General features: G+C 41.7%; 1 protein-coding gene across 3 annotated transcripts in view; it reads right to left on the bottom strand.

Moving 5' to 3' along the window:
- FGF2 (fibroblast growth factor 2) overlaps positions 1-15,934 on the bottom strand; it is a 72,204-nt gene extending 56,270 nt beyond the window's left edge. Inside the window, exons 1-2 of one of the 3 annotated variants that reach the window (XM_078002709.1) lie at positions 15,833-15,934; positions 15,259-15,451 (exon numbers count right to left, since the gene is read on the bottom strand). In XM_078002709.1, coding sequence (XP_077858835.1) covers positions 15,259-15,436 — 178 coding nt within the window. In that variant the 5' untranslated portion in view covers positions 15,437-15,451; positions 15,833-15,934. Of the gene's footprint in view, positions 1-15,258; positions 15,781-15,832 lie in introns of those variants that run through there. The other 2 variants (XM_078002710.1, XM_028848761.2) reach the window with 2 other exon arrangements.
- Positions 15,935-16,378: the final 444 nt, after the last annotated feature.

The raw sequence follows: 16,378 nt of genomic DNA, 5'->3' as shown, positions 1-16,378 counted from the left end.
ATGAAAGATGCGCTCCATGCATCATTGAGTCAGGCTTCCATAAATAGTATTTCCCCTCACAGGTCTTTAAAAAGGTTCTGCTGTCTGTCCTACCTAGCGAGCAGAACTGTGTGCTTTAACTGTCAGCCATCATGGGCATTAGGCTCCTTCTAGAAAAAGAGAGGAATCCAACAGGAACATTCACCCACTTCTGGAGTGATACCCATGGGCAGAGCCAATATTCTCCAGAATTCTTTAACATAAAAGCTCTACAGTTCTACACCATTAAGCATAGTCAAAAATAATTTAAGTGAGGAAAACATTCAAAGTAGGTGTAACCAAATATCCAAACTGTTAATTTTTCTTAAATTTCATTAAAACAGAGAGTAATGTAACTTCCTGCAGTATCTTCCAAGAAAAATTAGTTGAATTGCAAAATATATCTGGAAATAACTACATGAATTTTTCTGCTACACGGGAATTAGTTACTTTGCTGTTAAAAGTTGGGTGGAGGGTCTAGCAAAAACCATAACTTTGGTTTAGAATAATTACCTAAAGCATGTAGTACTTTTTTACTTGTAATTGCAAAACAGGATCAGCTATCTATTAAAATAGTTTTAGATTATGATAATACATCTGTATCACCTTTATTTTTTTGTTTCAGAGGAAAAATATAATTCCAGTTTATTAAAAGTGATATTAAATCATTAATAAATACATTCTTAAATAAGAGATCAGCCTGGAAATAACAATTCCTGTCCAAAGGTTGGAGGAATATCCATAAAAGCCATAGACAATATTATACAGTTTCTGACATCAAGTGTCAGGAAATCAGTATTAAATGTAATAGTGTGGAATAGTAGAAATGCCATGACTAAGGAGTCTCCACTCCTCATGAAAAATAAGGCCTAAGCCAGGGGTCAGTACATTTTCTGGGGTAAAAGGCCTGAGAGTAAATATTTTACATCTTGAGGGGTATCTCCCATTGTAGTGTGACAGTGGCCACAGACGATGTTTAAACAAATGAGGGTGGCTATGTGCCAATAAAGCGTATTTATAAAACAGGCTGTTAGACCCTGGCCTAAGAATACTAAACATGAAAAACTCTAGACTCTCTTGAAGAAAATACACATCTTTTACAGAAGGTTGCTATGAGAAACTCAGTCGAATATTCCACGGAAATTAACACACGAGGGCTATGTATATATTACTACTCTCCCATTGTAGCCCCCTAGTTACTACTTACTCTGTTATCTTCTTTTTCAGTATTCTCAAGCCTCTTGGTGTTTTTTTCAGAGATCTGCATCAAGCTTACTACTTACCTAGAGTTTCCAGAAAACACCTGTATCCCACCTTTTTATATCCATGACAACCACACATCTGCTGGTAACTTTCCTATGTTTTCTGATTTTTACAGACTTGCGACATCTGTAAGCTCTGGGGGTAATGTGCGTACCAGGGGATTGAACTCTTTCAAGTCCATGATGTTTTTCTCTTTTTTTAAATACAATTTGCATTTTATTTTTTTCCAGACCTTATTTTTTCTTCAGACCTTAAGGACTCAGCTCCTTACCTGGGCTTTAGTGGAAGTCATGCGGCAGCACCCACAGGCCTAAATCGGGATCAGGGTATTTGGTTTGTGCAGGCTTCACAAGCTCTATTCCTGACTACCTTGATGTGAATGGCACAACTCACACAGTAATGTAGCTTCACATACAACTTGAGAAGCACAGAGGTGTCGAAGACACTCGTTTTGGAAATATACCTGATAGCTGCAGCCTCTACTATGTTTCAAATGAGAAACTTCTTAATAGCCTTGTCCTTGGTCATGCACCAGGCACAGTTCTGCCACAAATAGGCTGTGCGTGGCTATGGCCTTTTCCGGCATGACCATTATTCCTTTTTTTCTTTTGCATTTTGGAAGCAAGGGCCCAGGAGAGCCTAAAATGTTTTTCTGAGGAGTAACATGATCAGAGTTCCTCTTCAGGAAAAAACCATATCCAACTGCTGAACAACTAGACAGAGTAATTAAGTCACTCTGGCAAAGAATAACATCCTTTATTATGGGCTACTATGGGCTGAATTGTGTTCCCCAAACTCATGCTGAAGCTCTAATCTCAGTATTTCTGCATGTGGTCCTGTTTGCAGATGGGGCCTCTAAAGATGTGATTACGTTAAAATGAAGCCTTTAGGGTGAGCCCCCATCCAATCTGACTGAGGTCTTTATAAGAAGAGGAAACCTGGACATACAAAGAGACAACAGAGACACAAGCACAGTTGAAAGATCTTGTGAAGAGGCAGCTACAGAGTGGCCATAGACAAGCCAAGGAAAGGGGCCTCAGAAGAAACTAAACCTGCCAACACCTGATCTTGGACTTCCAGCCTCCAGAACTATAAGAAGATAAATTTCTATTGCTTGAGGCACCCAGACCGTGGTATGTTTGTTATAGCAGCCTTAGCAAACTAATACAGATGAGATCAGTTAGACAGCAGTTGCAGTAGTCAGGGTTAGAACTAGACAAGCTGCAGCAAGATTGCAGAGACTGGCACAAGTGTGAATGCACTGCAGAACTGAAATGGACAGGGCCTGAGAAGAGAAGTGAGGAGTGGGGAAAATGACATAGTAGAAATTCACTGCAAGACCTGGGCCTGGTTGGCAAGGAAGATGATGATACCATTTGAAAATACAGGACAGTCAAAAAAGGAAAGAGGAGTTTAATTTTTAGACACTTTTCTGGATGTGTCTTGCAACGTGTTTTCTTGATATCTCTTTATCTATCTTGGTCTTTATTCCCTCCTATAGTAGACACTCAGAAAATTATTGATTAATGGACAATCTCACTCAATGAAGAAAATTAAATAAGATAGACCCAAGCCCATCTGCTTTTGTTGTTGTTGTTTTAAAATCTTACACCACATGTCCTTAAATACTGAAAGAATACCTTTGATTTTTTTTGAAAGAGCCTAACTATACTTTGAAAACATCCTTTTAGTTATCTTTATGACAGTGGTCTCATAAGACTATAATGTCGTATTTCTACTGTACCTTTTCAATGTTTAGATATGCTTAAATACACAAATACCACTGTGTTACATGATCATGTGTCACTTAACTATGGGGATACATTCTGAGAAATGCATTCTTAGGTAATTTCATCATTGTGTGAACATCATAGAGCGTACTTACACAATCCTAGATGATGGTATAGCTTATTGCTCCCAGGCTGCAAACCTGTACAGCACATTACTGTATGGAATACTATAGGCAACTGTAACATGGTGCTAAGTATTTGTTACCTAAACATAGAAAAGGTACAGTTGGCCGGGCACAGTGGCTCAAGCCTGTAATCCCAGCACTTTGGGAGGCCGAGACAGACGGATCACAAGGTCAGGAGATCGAGACCATCCTGGCTAAAATGGTGAAACCCCATCTCTACTAAAAAAAAAAAAAAAATACAGAAAACTAGCCGGGCGAGGTGGCAGGCACCTATAGTCCCAGCTACTCAGGAGGCTGAGGCAGGAGAATGGCATAAACCCGGGAGGTGGAGATTGCAGTGAGCTGAGATCCAGCCACTGCACTCCAGCCTGGGCGATAGAGTGAGACTCCGTCTCAAAAAAAACAAAAATAAAAAAAAGAAAAGGTACAGTTAAAATACAGTATTATAATCATATGGGACCACCATCTTACATGAGGTCTGCAATTAACTGAAACATCATGATGCAGTGCATGGCTATATAGTATTCATTTTTAATTACATCCTACTCTATTTTTGTATATGCCACTCAAAAATCTTAAGAAGCCCTTAAATACTAAAGAATTGTCTCATACTAAATCATGACAGAAGTCTTTCCTAAACACAGCAGAGTGGAATAGACAAAGGGGCAGAGGAATAGATGGCATAGACTTCAACTTTGCTGGACATGGCAAAGCTTCTGAAAGAGTTTAAATTATTTGCTTAAATCATTACTCCTGTTCAAATTTCTGCTATTTTGTCCATGCGGAATTCTGGCCATGAACTTGTATTCTAAACACTAAGAAGTCTAGAAATGCACAATCACCAGTTGTTATGAACAAAGAGACCATGTTTTGAAAAGTCAATAGGAAAAAAACTATTTTCTTATTTGTAAAAGGAAGATAATGATACCTGCTTCATAAGTTTGTATTTAAGATTAAACAGATATTATTTGTAAAGCTGGCATAGAGCATGTTCTCAAAAATTTCACTCACTCATTCATTCAATAAGTATTCAGTAAATATCAAGGTCCTAGGAATATAGTACAGTGGTAAAGGCCAAACACCTGACCCTTCCTCTACCACAGAGCAGAGGGACTCTGCCTAGTCACCATGGCAATCTCCCTAGTTGTCTGGACAGAGCTGAACAGATCCCATGAATACTTCAGGGCTCTCACATCACCCTTCAAAAAATAATCTACGCCTCACTTTTCTCACCCTTTAACAGCTGAGGGTGCCTCTGTAATTCATTATTTTTCAATCCAACACCTTCTGTCTATGTCTTCTTTATACATTAGTACACTCGACTAAAACGGTTAACAAAATCATATTTCCAATCTCACTTGAATTATACTCCCATTACTGAGTCTGGAGTAATGTAGATATATATAAATATGTAAGGAGAACTAACACTTAGAAACACATTCAAAATAGAATATTTCTCTTTTCACTTAGCTTTTTTTAAATAAATGCCTTACCCCAAAGACGATAAGGAAATAAGGTTAATAAGCCTTACATTTAAAGGTAAAATATGACTCGGAGAAAAGCTTAGATGAAAAGTAACAGAAAAGGACCTACAATGCAAAATGCAAGATGATACTATCCCAGAATCAGAATTTCCAAAATCAAAGGGACCTTTTTCTCTTGAGTCCCCATCCAATTCAAGTAGTCATCCAGCCAGTGAGTAAATGACACCTCTCCCCAACACACAAACACACACACCCCATCTCCAAATGAGCCAACACTAGAAATAGCTATAAGAAGAAAGGTCAAATGACACTTGGTAGGATAAAAAAAAAAAATCTAGGCAAGAAAAGTAACATAATTAATAGAAAAAGTAAGAATACATAAAGAAGACATGCAGCAAGTATTGGATTAAAAGATATACAGCAGGCAGTAGAAAGATTATTTGCATTTCTAATTCAAAAACAAAGTGTTTATCAAATTGATATGTTTCAAAAGTAATTTTTAAAATGGAAGCATTATTTGACTGTTTTAATCTCTTCTATTTCCTATTTATGTAATGGCCACCTAAAAACCTATGAATTGTTTTCTATTTACAAAATGATTCAGCTTAGAAAGGAGTAGAATGAGACTGTTCATTCAGTAATTTCTCCCACCCACCCTTGCAGACATCACATCACAAAGACTGTGACTCACTTTGTCATACAATTTCTACCCTCTTAAAGAGTTTTTCAGATTGTTGTGATGAATACTGGCTCATAAATCTGAATAAATTTTCAGATGAAACTATCCGTGCCATTTCATCACAGCCCAAAATATTAACAATGGTACCAGACGGTCCCCAATCCCAACTTTTACAGTGATTCACTGGTTTTAGACTTGAGTAAGAGAAAGACACACTGACGTAGGGATTGAAGTGTCTGAATCAGGTATGAAGTCCCAGGTCTGCATTCCTTAATTAGAGTACTATAACCAGTTCTGGAACTGAGCATTAATGTTGGCTAGAAATATTAATATATTACTTAACAGCTGAAAAGAAAAGTTTCCAAAATAAAAAGTGATCCAACAAACGACTATCCTTTACCTTTATTGCTTCCCTTGAATAATGTTAAAGGTGTTTGCAGGAAAGAAGTACAGTGTTGCTGCATGCAACTTACCATTTTATATGCCTCATACTATAGTATTTATACTTATTGGAAGTTGTTGCCCATTCAGCAAATACAGAGTGAACCTTTCCATGGGACTCAGACTGGTCACTCATTCAGCAATGAAGCCAAAAGGACCCTGGGATGAGTAAATTCAGCCTCAGACCCTCAGAATAGAAAAGAGTAAAGAACTACCGTGTAATGTGGTCTGGATTTTTTTAAAATAAAAATTTCTTGCCAGCTAGGAATTTCCAGTAAAACTGGGGGACTTGAAATTAAAATACAACAAGCTATTAGAGAGAATTTTTAGATAGCACATGGAAAAGGAAAGATGGATACAGGATGATGTGAAAGAAATAAGGCACAAGGCATGACTGGAACTGGGATAAGGTACGAGGATAGACAGGACATTTCGGCTTAAGGAAAACTGCCTGGTTAAAGAATAAGACGACAAGGAAGACAGGAGACGTGAAGGAAAGGTCAGAAAGGAAGTTAAGAGACTTGGCTAATTTATTGGGTACATCTTCAATTTAACAAACATTCTTTGAGTGGCCACTGTGTGTGAGGATGGATGCAGCAAATGGGATCCAGTGCTTGCCTACAAAGAGTTCACAGTCCCAGTGCAGGAGCCAGACACATAAACCACTAACTATTACAGAAAGCATGAAGTTCTGTGTTCAGATTATGTACCAAGTATATGGGAAAACAGTAAAAACCATTAATTCTCCCTGGGAAGGTAGAGGAAAGTTTCACAAAGAAGTCTGTTGGGCTGGATCTTAAAGGAGTTTTCCAGAGAAAGGTGCAGAAGGGAGGAGTTGAGAGAAATTGATAAGAAAAAGAAGGATTTTTCAAAAACAAGAGTCACATGAAGAAAGGCCAATCATTGTGACAGTAATCATTATGGCACATTAAAGAGACTATATAATTAAAGCATAAAGCACTGCAGCATCAGGAGAGTACGGATGGTGCACAGTAGGAAATACGATTGAGCAGGTAGGTCATGTTTAAGAAGGAAAGCCAGGTAGGTCTGGTTAGTGCTTAAAATTGCAGGAGAGTAGAGGTCATTAAATCAAGAGGCAGGGCAAGGAAATCACTTGGCTGGGAAACATTTTAGAGAGACATATACAGGAAGAAGTAGAGAAAGGCATCAAAGACAATTCCATGGTGTCTAGCTTTGGAGACAAGAAGAATAATCCACTATAAGCAGAAATTTAGGAGGAAAGGGTGCTAGTTTGAGAAAATGGTGTTAAGTTGTTTTATGTATGTTAAGTTGAAGCTATGGTAGTGTGTGTGTCCTCCAAGCAGTGGGAAATTGAGATGGGGAATCAAGACAGAGACAGAGACAGTACATGATCTGCTGAAGGAATACAAGTACACAGAAAGAAGAGTAGAAGGCTAAAAACAGAACCTTGGGGAATACAAATGAGAGAAAAAACAAAAACAAAAAAAAAACAGAAGAAACTGGAAGAAAAGATAGTTGGATGGGCGAAAGTATAACCGCCTGAGGAGTTCTTCCAGCCCGCTGCACAAAGAAAGACCACAGCATTGCAGTAAAGAAAGAGTTTAATAAACACAAAGCTGGCAAAGTCATGTAGGAGATGGAGTTAGTACTCAAACCAATCTCATCCACTGCTCATAGGATAGGAGTTTTTCAACAGCAGTTTGGGGGAAATGGTGAGGATTGCTATGCAGTGGGTGCTTACTGATAATTCATTGGGCTGAAGATGAAATCATAGGGGGTCAAAGCTGTCCTCTTGAGTGTAACCATTCCTGGGTGGGGCACAGGAGTGGTTTAGCAGGTCCTGCTGAAGCCATGGGTGTCAGACATACAAAAAACCTGAAAAGATATCTCAAAAGGCCAACCACAATAGTGGTGTTATCTGCAGTAATGGCTGGCAATCTATTAATATGTCTACACCTTAGCACAACTCAGATTCCTGTCCTGCCCGCAAACCTGAGGGCCTTTCATTAGCTTTATAAAGACAGTTGAGTTTTGGGGAAGGCCTATTATCCTTTAAACTATTTCCCAAAGTCATCTGGGCCTAACACCAGAAATGATTAAGGCAGCTTAAAAGTTAAAGGCAAGAGGAGGGGAATGCGCTAGATCAGATCTCTGGCAGTGTCATAATTTTCTCAGATATAATTTTTGCAAACCCAGTTTCAAAAGAAGAACCAGGTTGATGTGATGTAATAGAAGCCAAGGAATTATCAAGAAGTCAGAGGCAGACAATACTGCCACATGTCAGAGTAGCATGAAAAATTGGAAAAGGCCACATGGTTGAACTGGAAGACTACTGGTGTTCTCATAGGAATGATTTAAGTGGAATACTGAGGGCAGAATCCAGAATTTAAAAGAGTTCAAAAAAAGAAAAGGAGAGGAAGTAGAAGAAAGTACTGATTCCAGGATATTATTCACAAAAGAAAATAAGAATGAAAAACAAGCACAGCATACCTGAGAAAGTTTTATATTGCATAGTGAGACAGGACAGCCAAGTATAAAGGGGTCCCCGGAGAACTTCCGACTGGCCTGCACACTGGGAGAATAGGGTGCAGCCACGGAAGTTCATGGCCTTTGCAGCAGGGGAGACTGGCCTCTCCTGTTCGGGGTGGTAACCTGGGAATCAATCTTTGAGATGGGGGGCTGTTAATATGAACCCCTATTGCTTTGCCGTGTTGTTTTTCCTTTTTCCTTTCTGACCAACAAATTCCATAACCCCTCACCCTCCAAAGTGTCTGCGAGCCTAATCTTTCCTGATCTTTCCTGGGCGTGTGACAAGAACCAGGATTTTCCTACAACAATAGTACATGATAAAAATCTTAAATGCTTTTAAGGAAATCAGAAATCCCAATAAAAATTCTAAACAATTTTTCCCAAAAAATGATTCATCTTTCTCTAGATTATTCTAAGAAAAACTAATAGCCAGTCTCCAAGATTCCCAAATGTTTCCCAAATATAACTTTGCTATATATAATTATCTTCATTTAAAGATTGACCAACTGTCTAAACATACATGTCATGACGGCAAGAGAACTATCAACTTTAACCAAGCTTTACACAGCATATGGCTCGTAAGTAGTTATTTCACAGCATGTTCCAAAGAGAATGTTTTCCTCATCAGCTAACATTTAGTGAGCACTCTCTGAGTAAAAGGTACTGAGCTTTTTATGATGTTTATTTATATAAAGAAGTCATGGTTCCTACCTTAAGGTGCCAGCATCTTCTCAAAGTGCCTAAATTATGAATAGAGAATAATCTGTTCACAGAATGCAGCCAGATCATTACTACTGTGTACAAATTTCTTTTAAAAAAATACTTTTTTCTTGGCTAATCTGTGTTAACATTTAATTAAAAGTTTTCATTATAAATTAATGTATAGCTTAATTATAAATTAAACCAGGATCATTCCTTTCAACTATTCAATTATATCTGGAACATACACTTAATATTCACATAGCTTCTCTTTAATTTTTAAATCTCCAAGATACCTTGAAAATCTGTGAACTTTTCATTTCAGAATTCTATTGGATAATTCATCTTAGAGGTTAAATTGCGGAAGTCAATAGCTCTTTAAAAATGCAAATACACACGCACATACACACACACACACACACACACACACACATCCATTACATATTTCTGTAAATGAGTATCAAGGATACACCAGTCAAGTCAAAAGTCACTTTGTACAGGAAGAGTGACAGAACACAGCTAGCTGTATGAGACATAAATTAAACACCGAATACTGGCTGGCTGTTGCATCCAGGCCCTTCCAATTTCTTCAAATTAAAATTATTCTGAAGGGGTTTAGAATGAGACTGGTCTGGCTTCTAAGAACCACAGTCTATGGCTCAAAGGGTGAGTTCCCCTGGAAGTTACCACTTTTCTTTTCCTCCTCTCCTAAATTCCTGTGGCTATACATAACCTAGCTTAGAAGGCCTCGTTGGCTGTCATTATTAAAGGGAGAAACGAGAAAGCAAGAGCTGACCGAACAGTGGATACAACAAGGAAACACTTAAAAATCACAGTGCCACAAGTGCATTTTCTAATGATCCAGCTAAAACTCCACACTGATAATCATTATTCCAAATTATTATGCAAACAATCAAGCATTAACTATTTATTGAGCACTGACAACATACAAATTAAGTACTACACCAGATCCTAATTTTAGAGCACAGAAAAGGACAAGCTCAAAAATAAAACAGAACAAAATACATTTGGTTGAACAGAATATCCTGATGAGGTAAAGATTTGTGCCCCAGGCTGAGCACGGTGGCTCACGCCTGTAATCGCAGCACTTTGGGAGGCCGAGGGGGGCGGATCATCTGAGGTCAGGAGTTCGAGACCAGCCTGGCAAACACGGTGAAACTCCGTCTCTACTAAAAATGCAAAAATTACCTGGGTGCAGTGTTGGGTGCCTGTAATCTCAGCTGAAGCAGAAGAATTGCCTGAACCCAGGAAGCAGAAGTTGTAGTGAGCTGAGATTGCGCCACTGCACTCCAGCCTGGGTGACAGAGTGAGACTCTGTCTCAAAAAAAAAAAAAAAAAAAAGAAAGAAAGAAAAAGAAAAAGATTTGTGCCCAAAGATACCCAAAGATAAATATTTGCCTTGCTCCATTTCATGGTCATAGACTTTTATCCCATTGCCAGACTTCTTACAGACTTGTGCTACAGGACAAAGGGGCCCAAGTAGGCTATTTGGAAAATCAACAAACACTAGAATTGGAAAAACAAGCAAAGACTACAGCACATGTGTAATTACCATCTTGTACAGGCATCTCGTGGTTTTAAAATAGTAGTTCCAATAATGTGAGACCTTAAATCGTCTTTTCAACATCACTGATGATGAGTTCTCAGAATCAGTGTGTAGATGAAGAAAGTCAATTTTGTGCTTATAATATTTAAAGAACGGTTCTTGTTTTGTTCATTACATCTGTAACATTTTATTTTCTAATTAAACTTTAAAATCATGTCCTTCCACGTAAAATGGCATCATAAATCAAAATGAGAATACTTAGAACCTAATTGTTACACCATTGTCAAAGTCTAATTACATAATGGTCATTTTATAAACAAATGAAACCCCTCAGGGCATGTCATGAGGGGATATTGCCTTTTCTAGGCTGAAGTCACTTGGCATCAAACTCATCTTAAAAGGCTCCTAAGGTGTGGTAATATCTATGACTCATGAATTGTCCTTTCATTGCTGTACTGATTACATGATTTCCAAGATTAAATGAGCTATTAGATTCTGACTTCATTTGTTTACTGCACACAATATTTATTACAGTAAATATCAAGTTCATTACGTAAAATTATTGCTATCCACTTGCCAGATATTACCAAAGAGACGTAGGGGGAGAGAATACGTGTATTATTAAATCAATGGTTCCATTTACCCCAAAGGCAGTAGTGAAGAGATGGAAAGGTGGCTTTATCCAAAACCCCAGGAAATCAATCTGAGGCACCCGTAAACTAGTAAGAACTCCTCAAAGGGGTAGTAGCTCACTACCCTGAAATGGAGCAAGCCTAACCAAAGTGGGGTCCAGCAGGGCACACTCTACGGTGGAATGGAAGAGCGCACTGAGGCTGAGGGATGGCAGGAAGAGAAGGTGAGGGGCCAGGTGGTAAGAAGCTCATTCAGGATAACAAAAGAGGAAACCCACAATTGAACTTCAGTAATTGGTGACTTTTCTGAGCTTCAGTATCCTCTTCTGTAAAAAAAGATGGGTAAACCATAAGGTCTGAAGCCTCCCTTTGATTTCACAAGTCCATGTTTTTATGCCTAGGGTTGCATGGAACACATGCAGTAGTAAAGAGCCCAGGGGTCAGGCCCACCTACAAGCCACCCTGATCCACACTGGAGTGGGCAGGTCCCTCTGCCTTTCCAAGTCTCAGCGTCCTCTGGAGCCTGGAAGCAAAGAAGTGTGGCAGACAGGCAGTCACCTCCTGGGAGAAGCCCAAGGGTAGATCCAGTACTTCTAATTACCCTCATTTTTCTTTTTTTCTAAATAAGAGCACCTGGAATAAATTGAATACTAAGTGTGCATAAGCAGCATCCATTTCACTTACTGTACTCTACCACATGTTGTACGTGCTGCTTGGGATAAAATGTTCTCTCTTCTGAATGTTTTTACACGGCTTGCTACTTTAAAGTATATACTTAATATTATCCATTCCCACCGCATTGAAAGAGGCCTGCCAAAAGTTAAGGATGCCAAAAGGAAGGCGGGAGTGCAGCGCACATGCTGGAGAAGGAGAAACTCTGTAACCACTTTTAACATCTTGTTTTTATCAAGACTCTCATGTCAAATGAAGATTATTCCAGGACTACGAGAAAAACGCCAGAAAATGGGCCCTTTTGAGTGAAAATTCAGGAGAATGCCCAGGTGTGAAGCACAGCTGACCTTCAGCAACACTGAAAATTGGAAGCATTTGTGTTGTGTCATCTTCTCCTACCTCTTCTTTTAGTACGTTCTCTTCTCTTTCCTAACTCACAGCTCCCCACTCTGCCTCCTCTTCTCCTGTACCTCTCCAGGGCCCCATCATTTATATCAGAGTCTTCAAAGCATCCCTCCCCAAACTCCAGTTCTTCTGGCAAGCTTTTGGGGAAGAAACTGCACTATTTCATCCATACTAAATGTTAAAATGGTTGAACTTGGCCTTTCAAAAGTTACCTGCAGTTTAGAAGACATTGGGCAGAAAGTGTCATGACAAAGGAAAAAAAAATTCCAGTGACAGATGTTCAGGTCAATTGGACAAAACAGTCTGAGGAATGAGACCATGGATTTTTCAACTTTTCAAACAGGTCTAGGAATCTGAGCCATAGTGTAGTAGGAAACTGTGGCTACTATTAACTCTTCTCCATGTTTTCTGGTCGGTTTTATTTGTTTTGGGGGGTCTCCTCCTGGTTTGGTCAACTATCAGTAAACATTCAATATGTGAGAAAATAATATACTGTATTTAAATTTATGTCCAGGTTGGGCTACATAGAAATGGATGAAGTTTGTCATTTTTAGATTTGTATTCTTGTCAGTCTATTGCCTAGTACAGGTATCCTTTTTTAAAAAATGAGTAGTTTCTTTGGAGACTTGGGAAGAAAGGGTGTGAAGTTGGGGAGGGATAGGACTACAGATTCGGTGCAGTGTATACTGCTCGGATGATGGGTGCACCAAAATTTCACAAATCACCACTAAAGAACTTACTCATGTAACCAATTGCCACCTGTTCCCTAAAACCCTATGGAAATAAAAAATTTTTTAAAAAATAGTAGTCTCCACAAGTCTGGATGTGTTATTCTACTTTTCCCTTTTAACATCTTATCTTTAGCTAGTTATAAAGTTAGCAGAGCTCTCAACCTGAGCACCAGTGACATTTGGGGTCAAAAAATGTTTTTGTTGGGGTTATTATAATGTGCAATGTAGGATGTTTAGCAGCATCCCTGGCCTTTACCTGCTAGATGTCAGTAGCACCCTTCCAGGTTACAGCAACCAAAAATGTCTCCAGGCATTGTCAAATGTCCCCTGGGAGGCAAAATCATCCCCATTTGAGAACCACAGAGTTAAAGTAAGATTACAAAAATGAAAACCCAACTCACAGTTAGGAAGAAAAAGTTAACAGTTGTTTTTACAATGGTGGTAATGTGGTATGCAATTCAAAGTTATGTCCACTGGCTAGCCTCTATATAGTTTTATTCTAAGGCGAATCAGGTATCAAAATCTTCAAAGAAAAAATGATTCAGCAACTAAAAGAGTCTGAAAAAAAGAGTATTAGGGGAAGCCTCAAATATTAATTTAGAGGGAAATTCTTCTGTCCTCTGGTCATAATACATGCTTTTTAATAAATAGTTTGTGATACTAGAAAAGAACAAAACCAATTGGGACACACAGCACCTTGCCCTTGTCAGATGAGACGGCCTAGCAGACAACTGCAGAACAAATTTCAATCACAAAGATAATTTTGTGAAATAGATACTCAAGTTACCAGAATAGAGAAATAGCACTAACCCATGTAATAGGTTACAAGAATCCTTTCAGTTTTAGGGATTAAGTGATTGATAAAATTTTTAAATTACGGCAAGCCTGAAAAAAATTAAAGACTTGCCTCTCTTGCTGGTTGCTATTTTGGAAGCAATAAAGACTCAGCTCATATAAAAATGTATTTCCCATTCTTCTGCCAATTCATGTTTGGTTGTAGAATTTTCTCCTCTTCCACCCCACCCCCTCCACCTCCCCTCATGACATCCCATTAGCATCCCAAGACAAAGGCAGAACTACAGGGGAGTGGCGCTGGGACCCCTGTGGGTCTTTTCTCAGGCAATGAGAGAATCAGATTCTCCACCTGGAACCCATAAAGGAAGGAACGCCGTAACACACAGCTTTTAAAACAGATGTTTACATACGCTTGCGGGAGGACAGGTTAAAATATATTCTAGTCCTCTTTCTCTCACTTCAAATTCCATCAGTGTTGTAAATCGGCTCATCTTATGCCCCTTTCTTTCTCTTTCCTCTAGACCAGTGGCTCTCAAAGTGTGATGTGATCAGCATCCCCGGGGAACATGTTAGAAATGCAAATCTTCAGCCCCCACTCCAGACTTAGGGGATCCCCTAAAGTCCAAGAACCCCTGATTTAGGCCAGTGTTCTTTCTAGAACCACAAACATTGTTTCTTACAGAAAGCAAAACTGCAATTCTCATTTCATCCTCAAACCTGCTGCAAGGTAGTAATGTATTAACCCCACGTGAGGGATGAGGAAACCGGCTTAAGGTCTCAAAGCTAGTCACTGCAGGTGGAAGATTAAAGTGTTTGCACTTCTTTTCACTACTGAAACAAATCTGTCGCACTTTATTATCAACATCTGGATTTTTTGCTGGTTGGCTGGTTGGTTTTTGTTTTTACTCTTTCAGCTTTCGTCAATTCATAAGAATATAAAACACAGTGGGTGAGAGTAGTGTACCAAATGCCTCGGGTCGTCCCGAGTCGGAATTTAAGGGCAGGACTCAGGAAAGGTGTTTTTCCAATAAAGACCGTTTCGTTCTGCTGCGGTCCATCCTGTCTCTGTCCCCAGGACAGCACGCAGCAGGCAGAAGTGGCCAGAGCTGCACGGCGGGGCCGCGGGCATCCCCGACGCGACAGGTTGTCTGCGGGAAGGAAGCCAGTCCGCGAGGCCCCGGCGCGCCGCGGCTCCGGGCCGGGGGTACTGGTTTACAGGGCAAATTGGCACACCCCAAAGCCCGGGGGACGCCCGGGCCTCCGCCACAGCCCAGGGAGGAGGGGGTGGGTGGTGAACCCGAAACCGCCGAGGGCCGCACGGCCAAAAACCACACGGACCGCTAGGGTCGCAGTGAAGATCCGGGAAGAGCGGGCAGGCTGGAGGGGAGAGAGAGGGCGAGAACCCAGGAAATTGAAATGGGGCGGGGAGAGCGGGCTGGCACTCACTGTGAGGGTCGCTCTTCTCCCGGACCCCGTCAACTCGGCCGTCGGGGTGAATGCGCAGGAAGAAGCCCCCGTTTTTGCAGTACAGCCGCTTGGGGTCCTTGAAGTGGCCAGGCGGGAAGGCGCCGCTGCCGCCATCCTCGGGCAAGGCGGGCAGCGTGGTGATGCTCCCGGCTGCCATGGTCCCTCCCGGGCCCTGCCGGGGACCCCGAGCCGCTGGAGCCGCGCGGGGAGCCGCCGCTCCCCGGCCCCGGCCCCGGCCCCCGACCCGCTCCGGGGCACGGCCCCGGCCCCGGCCCCCCAGCCTCCCGCCTGGCAGCGCGAGGCCGCGCCCGCGGTCCCCCAGCCTCGAGCCGTTCGGCCGCTCTTCTGTCCGCCGGCCCCTGGTGCGCGGCGAGCCGGCGGCCCGGGAGCTGGGGTTCAGGGATGGCTGTCTCCGCGGACGCCGCCTGGGGAGAGCCGCCTCCCAAACTGCAGCGCCCGGGATCCCGTTGCAACCGCGGGCACCGCGTCTGCTAATCTGGCACCCGCCGGGCCGCGGCGTCACATCTTCTACATCTCCACCCCCGACACCCACCAGCCTCCCGCACCCCCGGCTCTCCTCCCTCCTGCGCGCCGCCCCCTACTCGCTCGGGGTTTTTGGGGCCTGCCTCTGAGTCCGGCGGTTCAGCCACAACACGCAAGCGCGCGCGACATCCGTCCCGGGGGGAGCCCGGCCTCAGTCGGGGGCGGGGGAGGGGCGGGGGGCGCGCGTCGGAGGCCGCGGCAGGGCCTTGGCAGTCCCGGGGCTCCACTGCCCCTTGTCCCCCAGAAGTCACCCCCACCTAACCCCGCACCACCCAAACCACGTTTAGGCTTTCTCCACACTGCGGGGCTTTTGCTGCGCAACCAGCCGTGACTCAACTTCTAAAAGTTTAAACTCAACTTTCTCCCCCATTTTTTTCCCCGCTAGCGTTTCAAAACGGAGAAGCCGTTTCCACCCCAAAGTAGAGAAGTTGGAATCCAAGGAAGATTCTGTGTCAGAGCAGGCTTTGAAAATCTCTAAATCACCAAAAGACGAGGGGTACACGTGGGGCATAAACTTTAAAGGACAGAGGCTGAAGTAGTCTACCAACAAAAGGAG

The sequence above is a fragment of the Macaca mulatta genome, chromosome 5 (genome assembly GCF_049350105.2).
Source record: "Macaca mulatta isolate MMU2019108-1 chromosome 5, T2T-MMU8v2.0, whole genome shotgun sequence".
Lineage (NCBI taxonomy): Eukaryota > Metazoa > Chordata > Mammalia > Primates > Cercopithecidae > Macaca > Macaca mulatta.
This window is presented reverse-complemented; position numbering and strand designations above follow the sequence as displayed.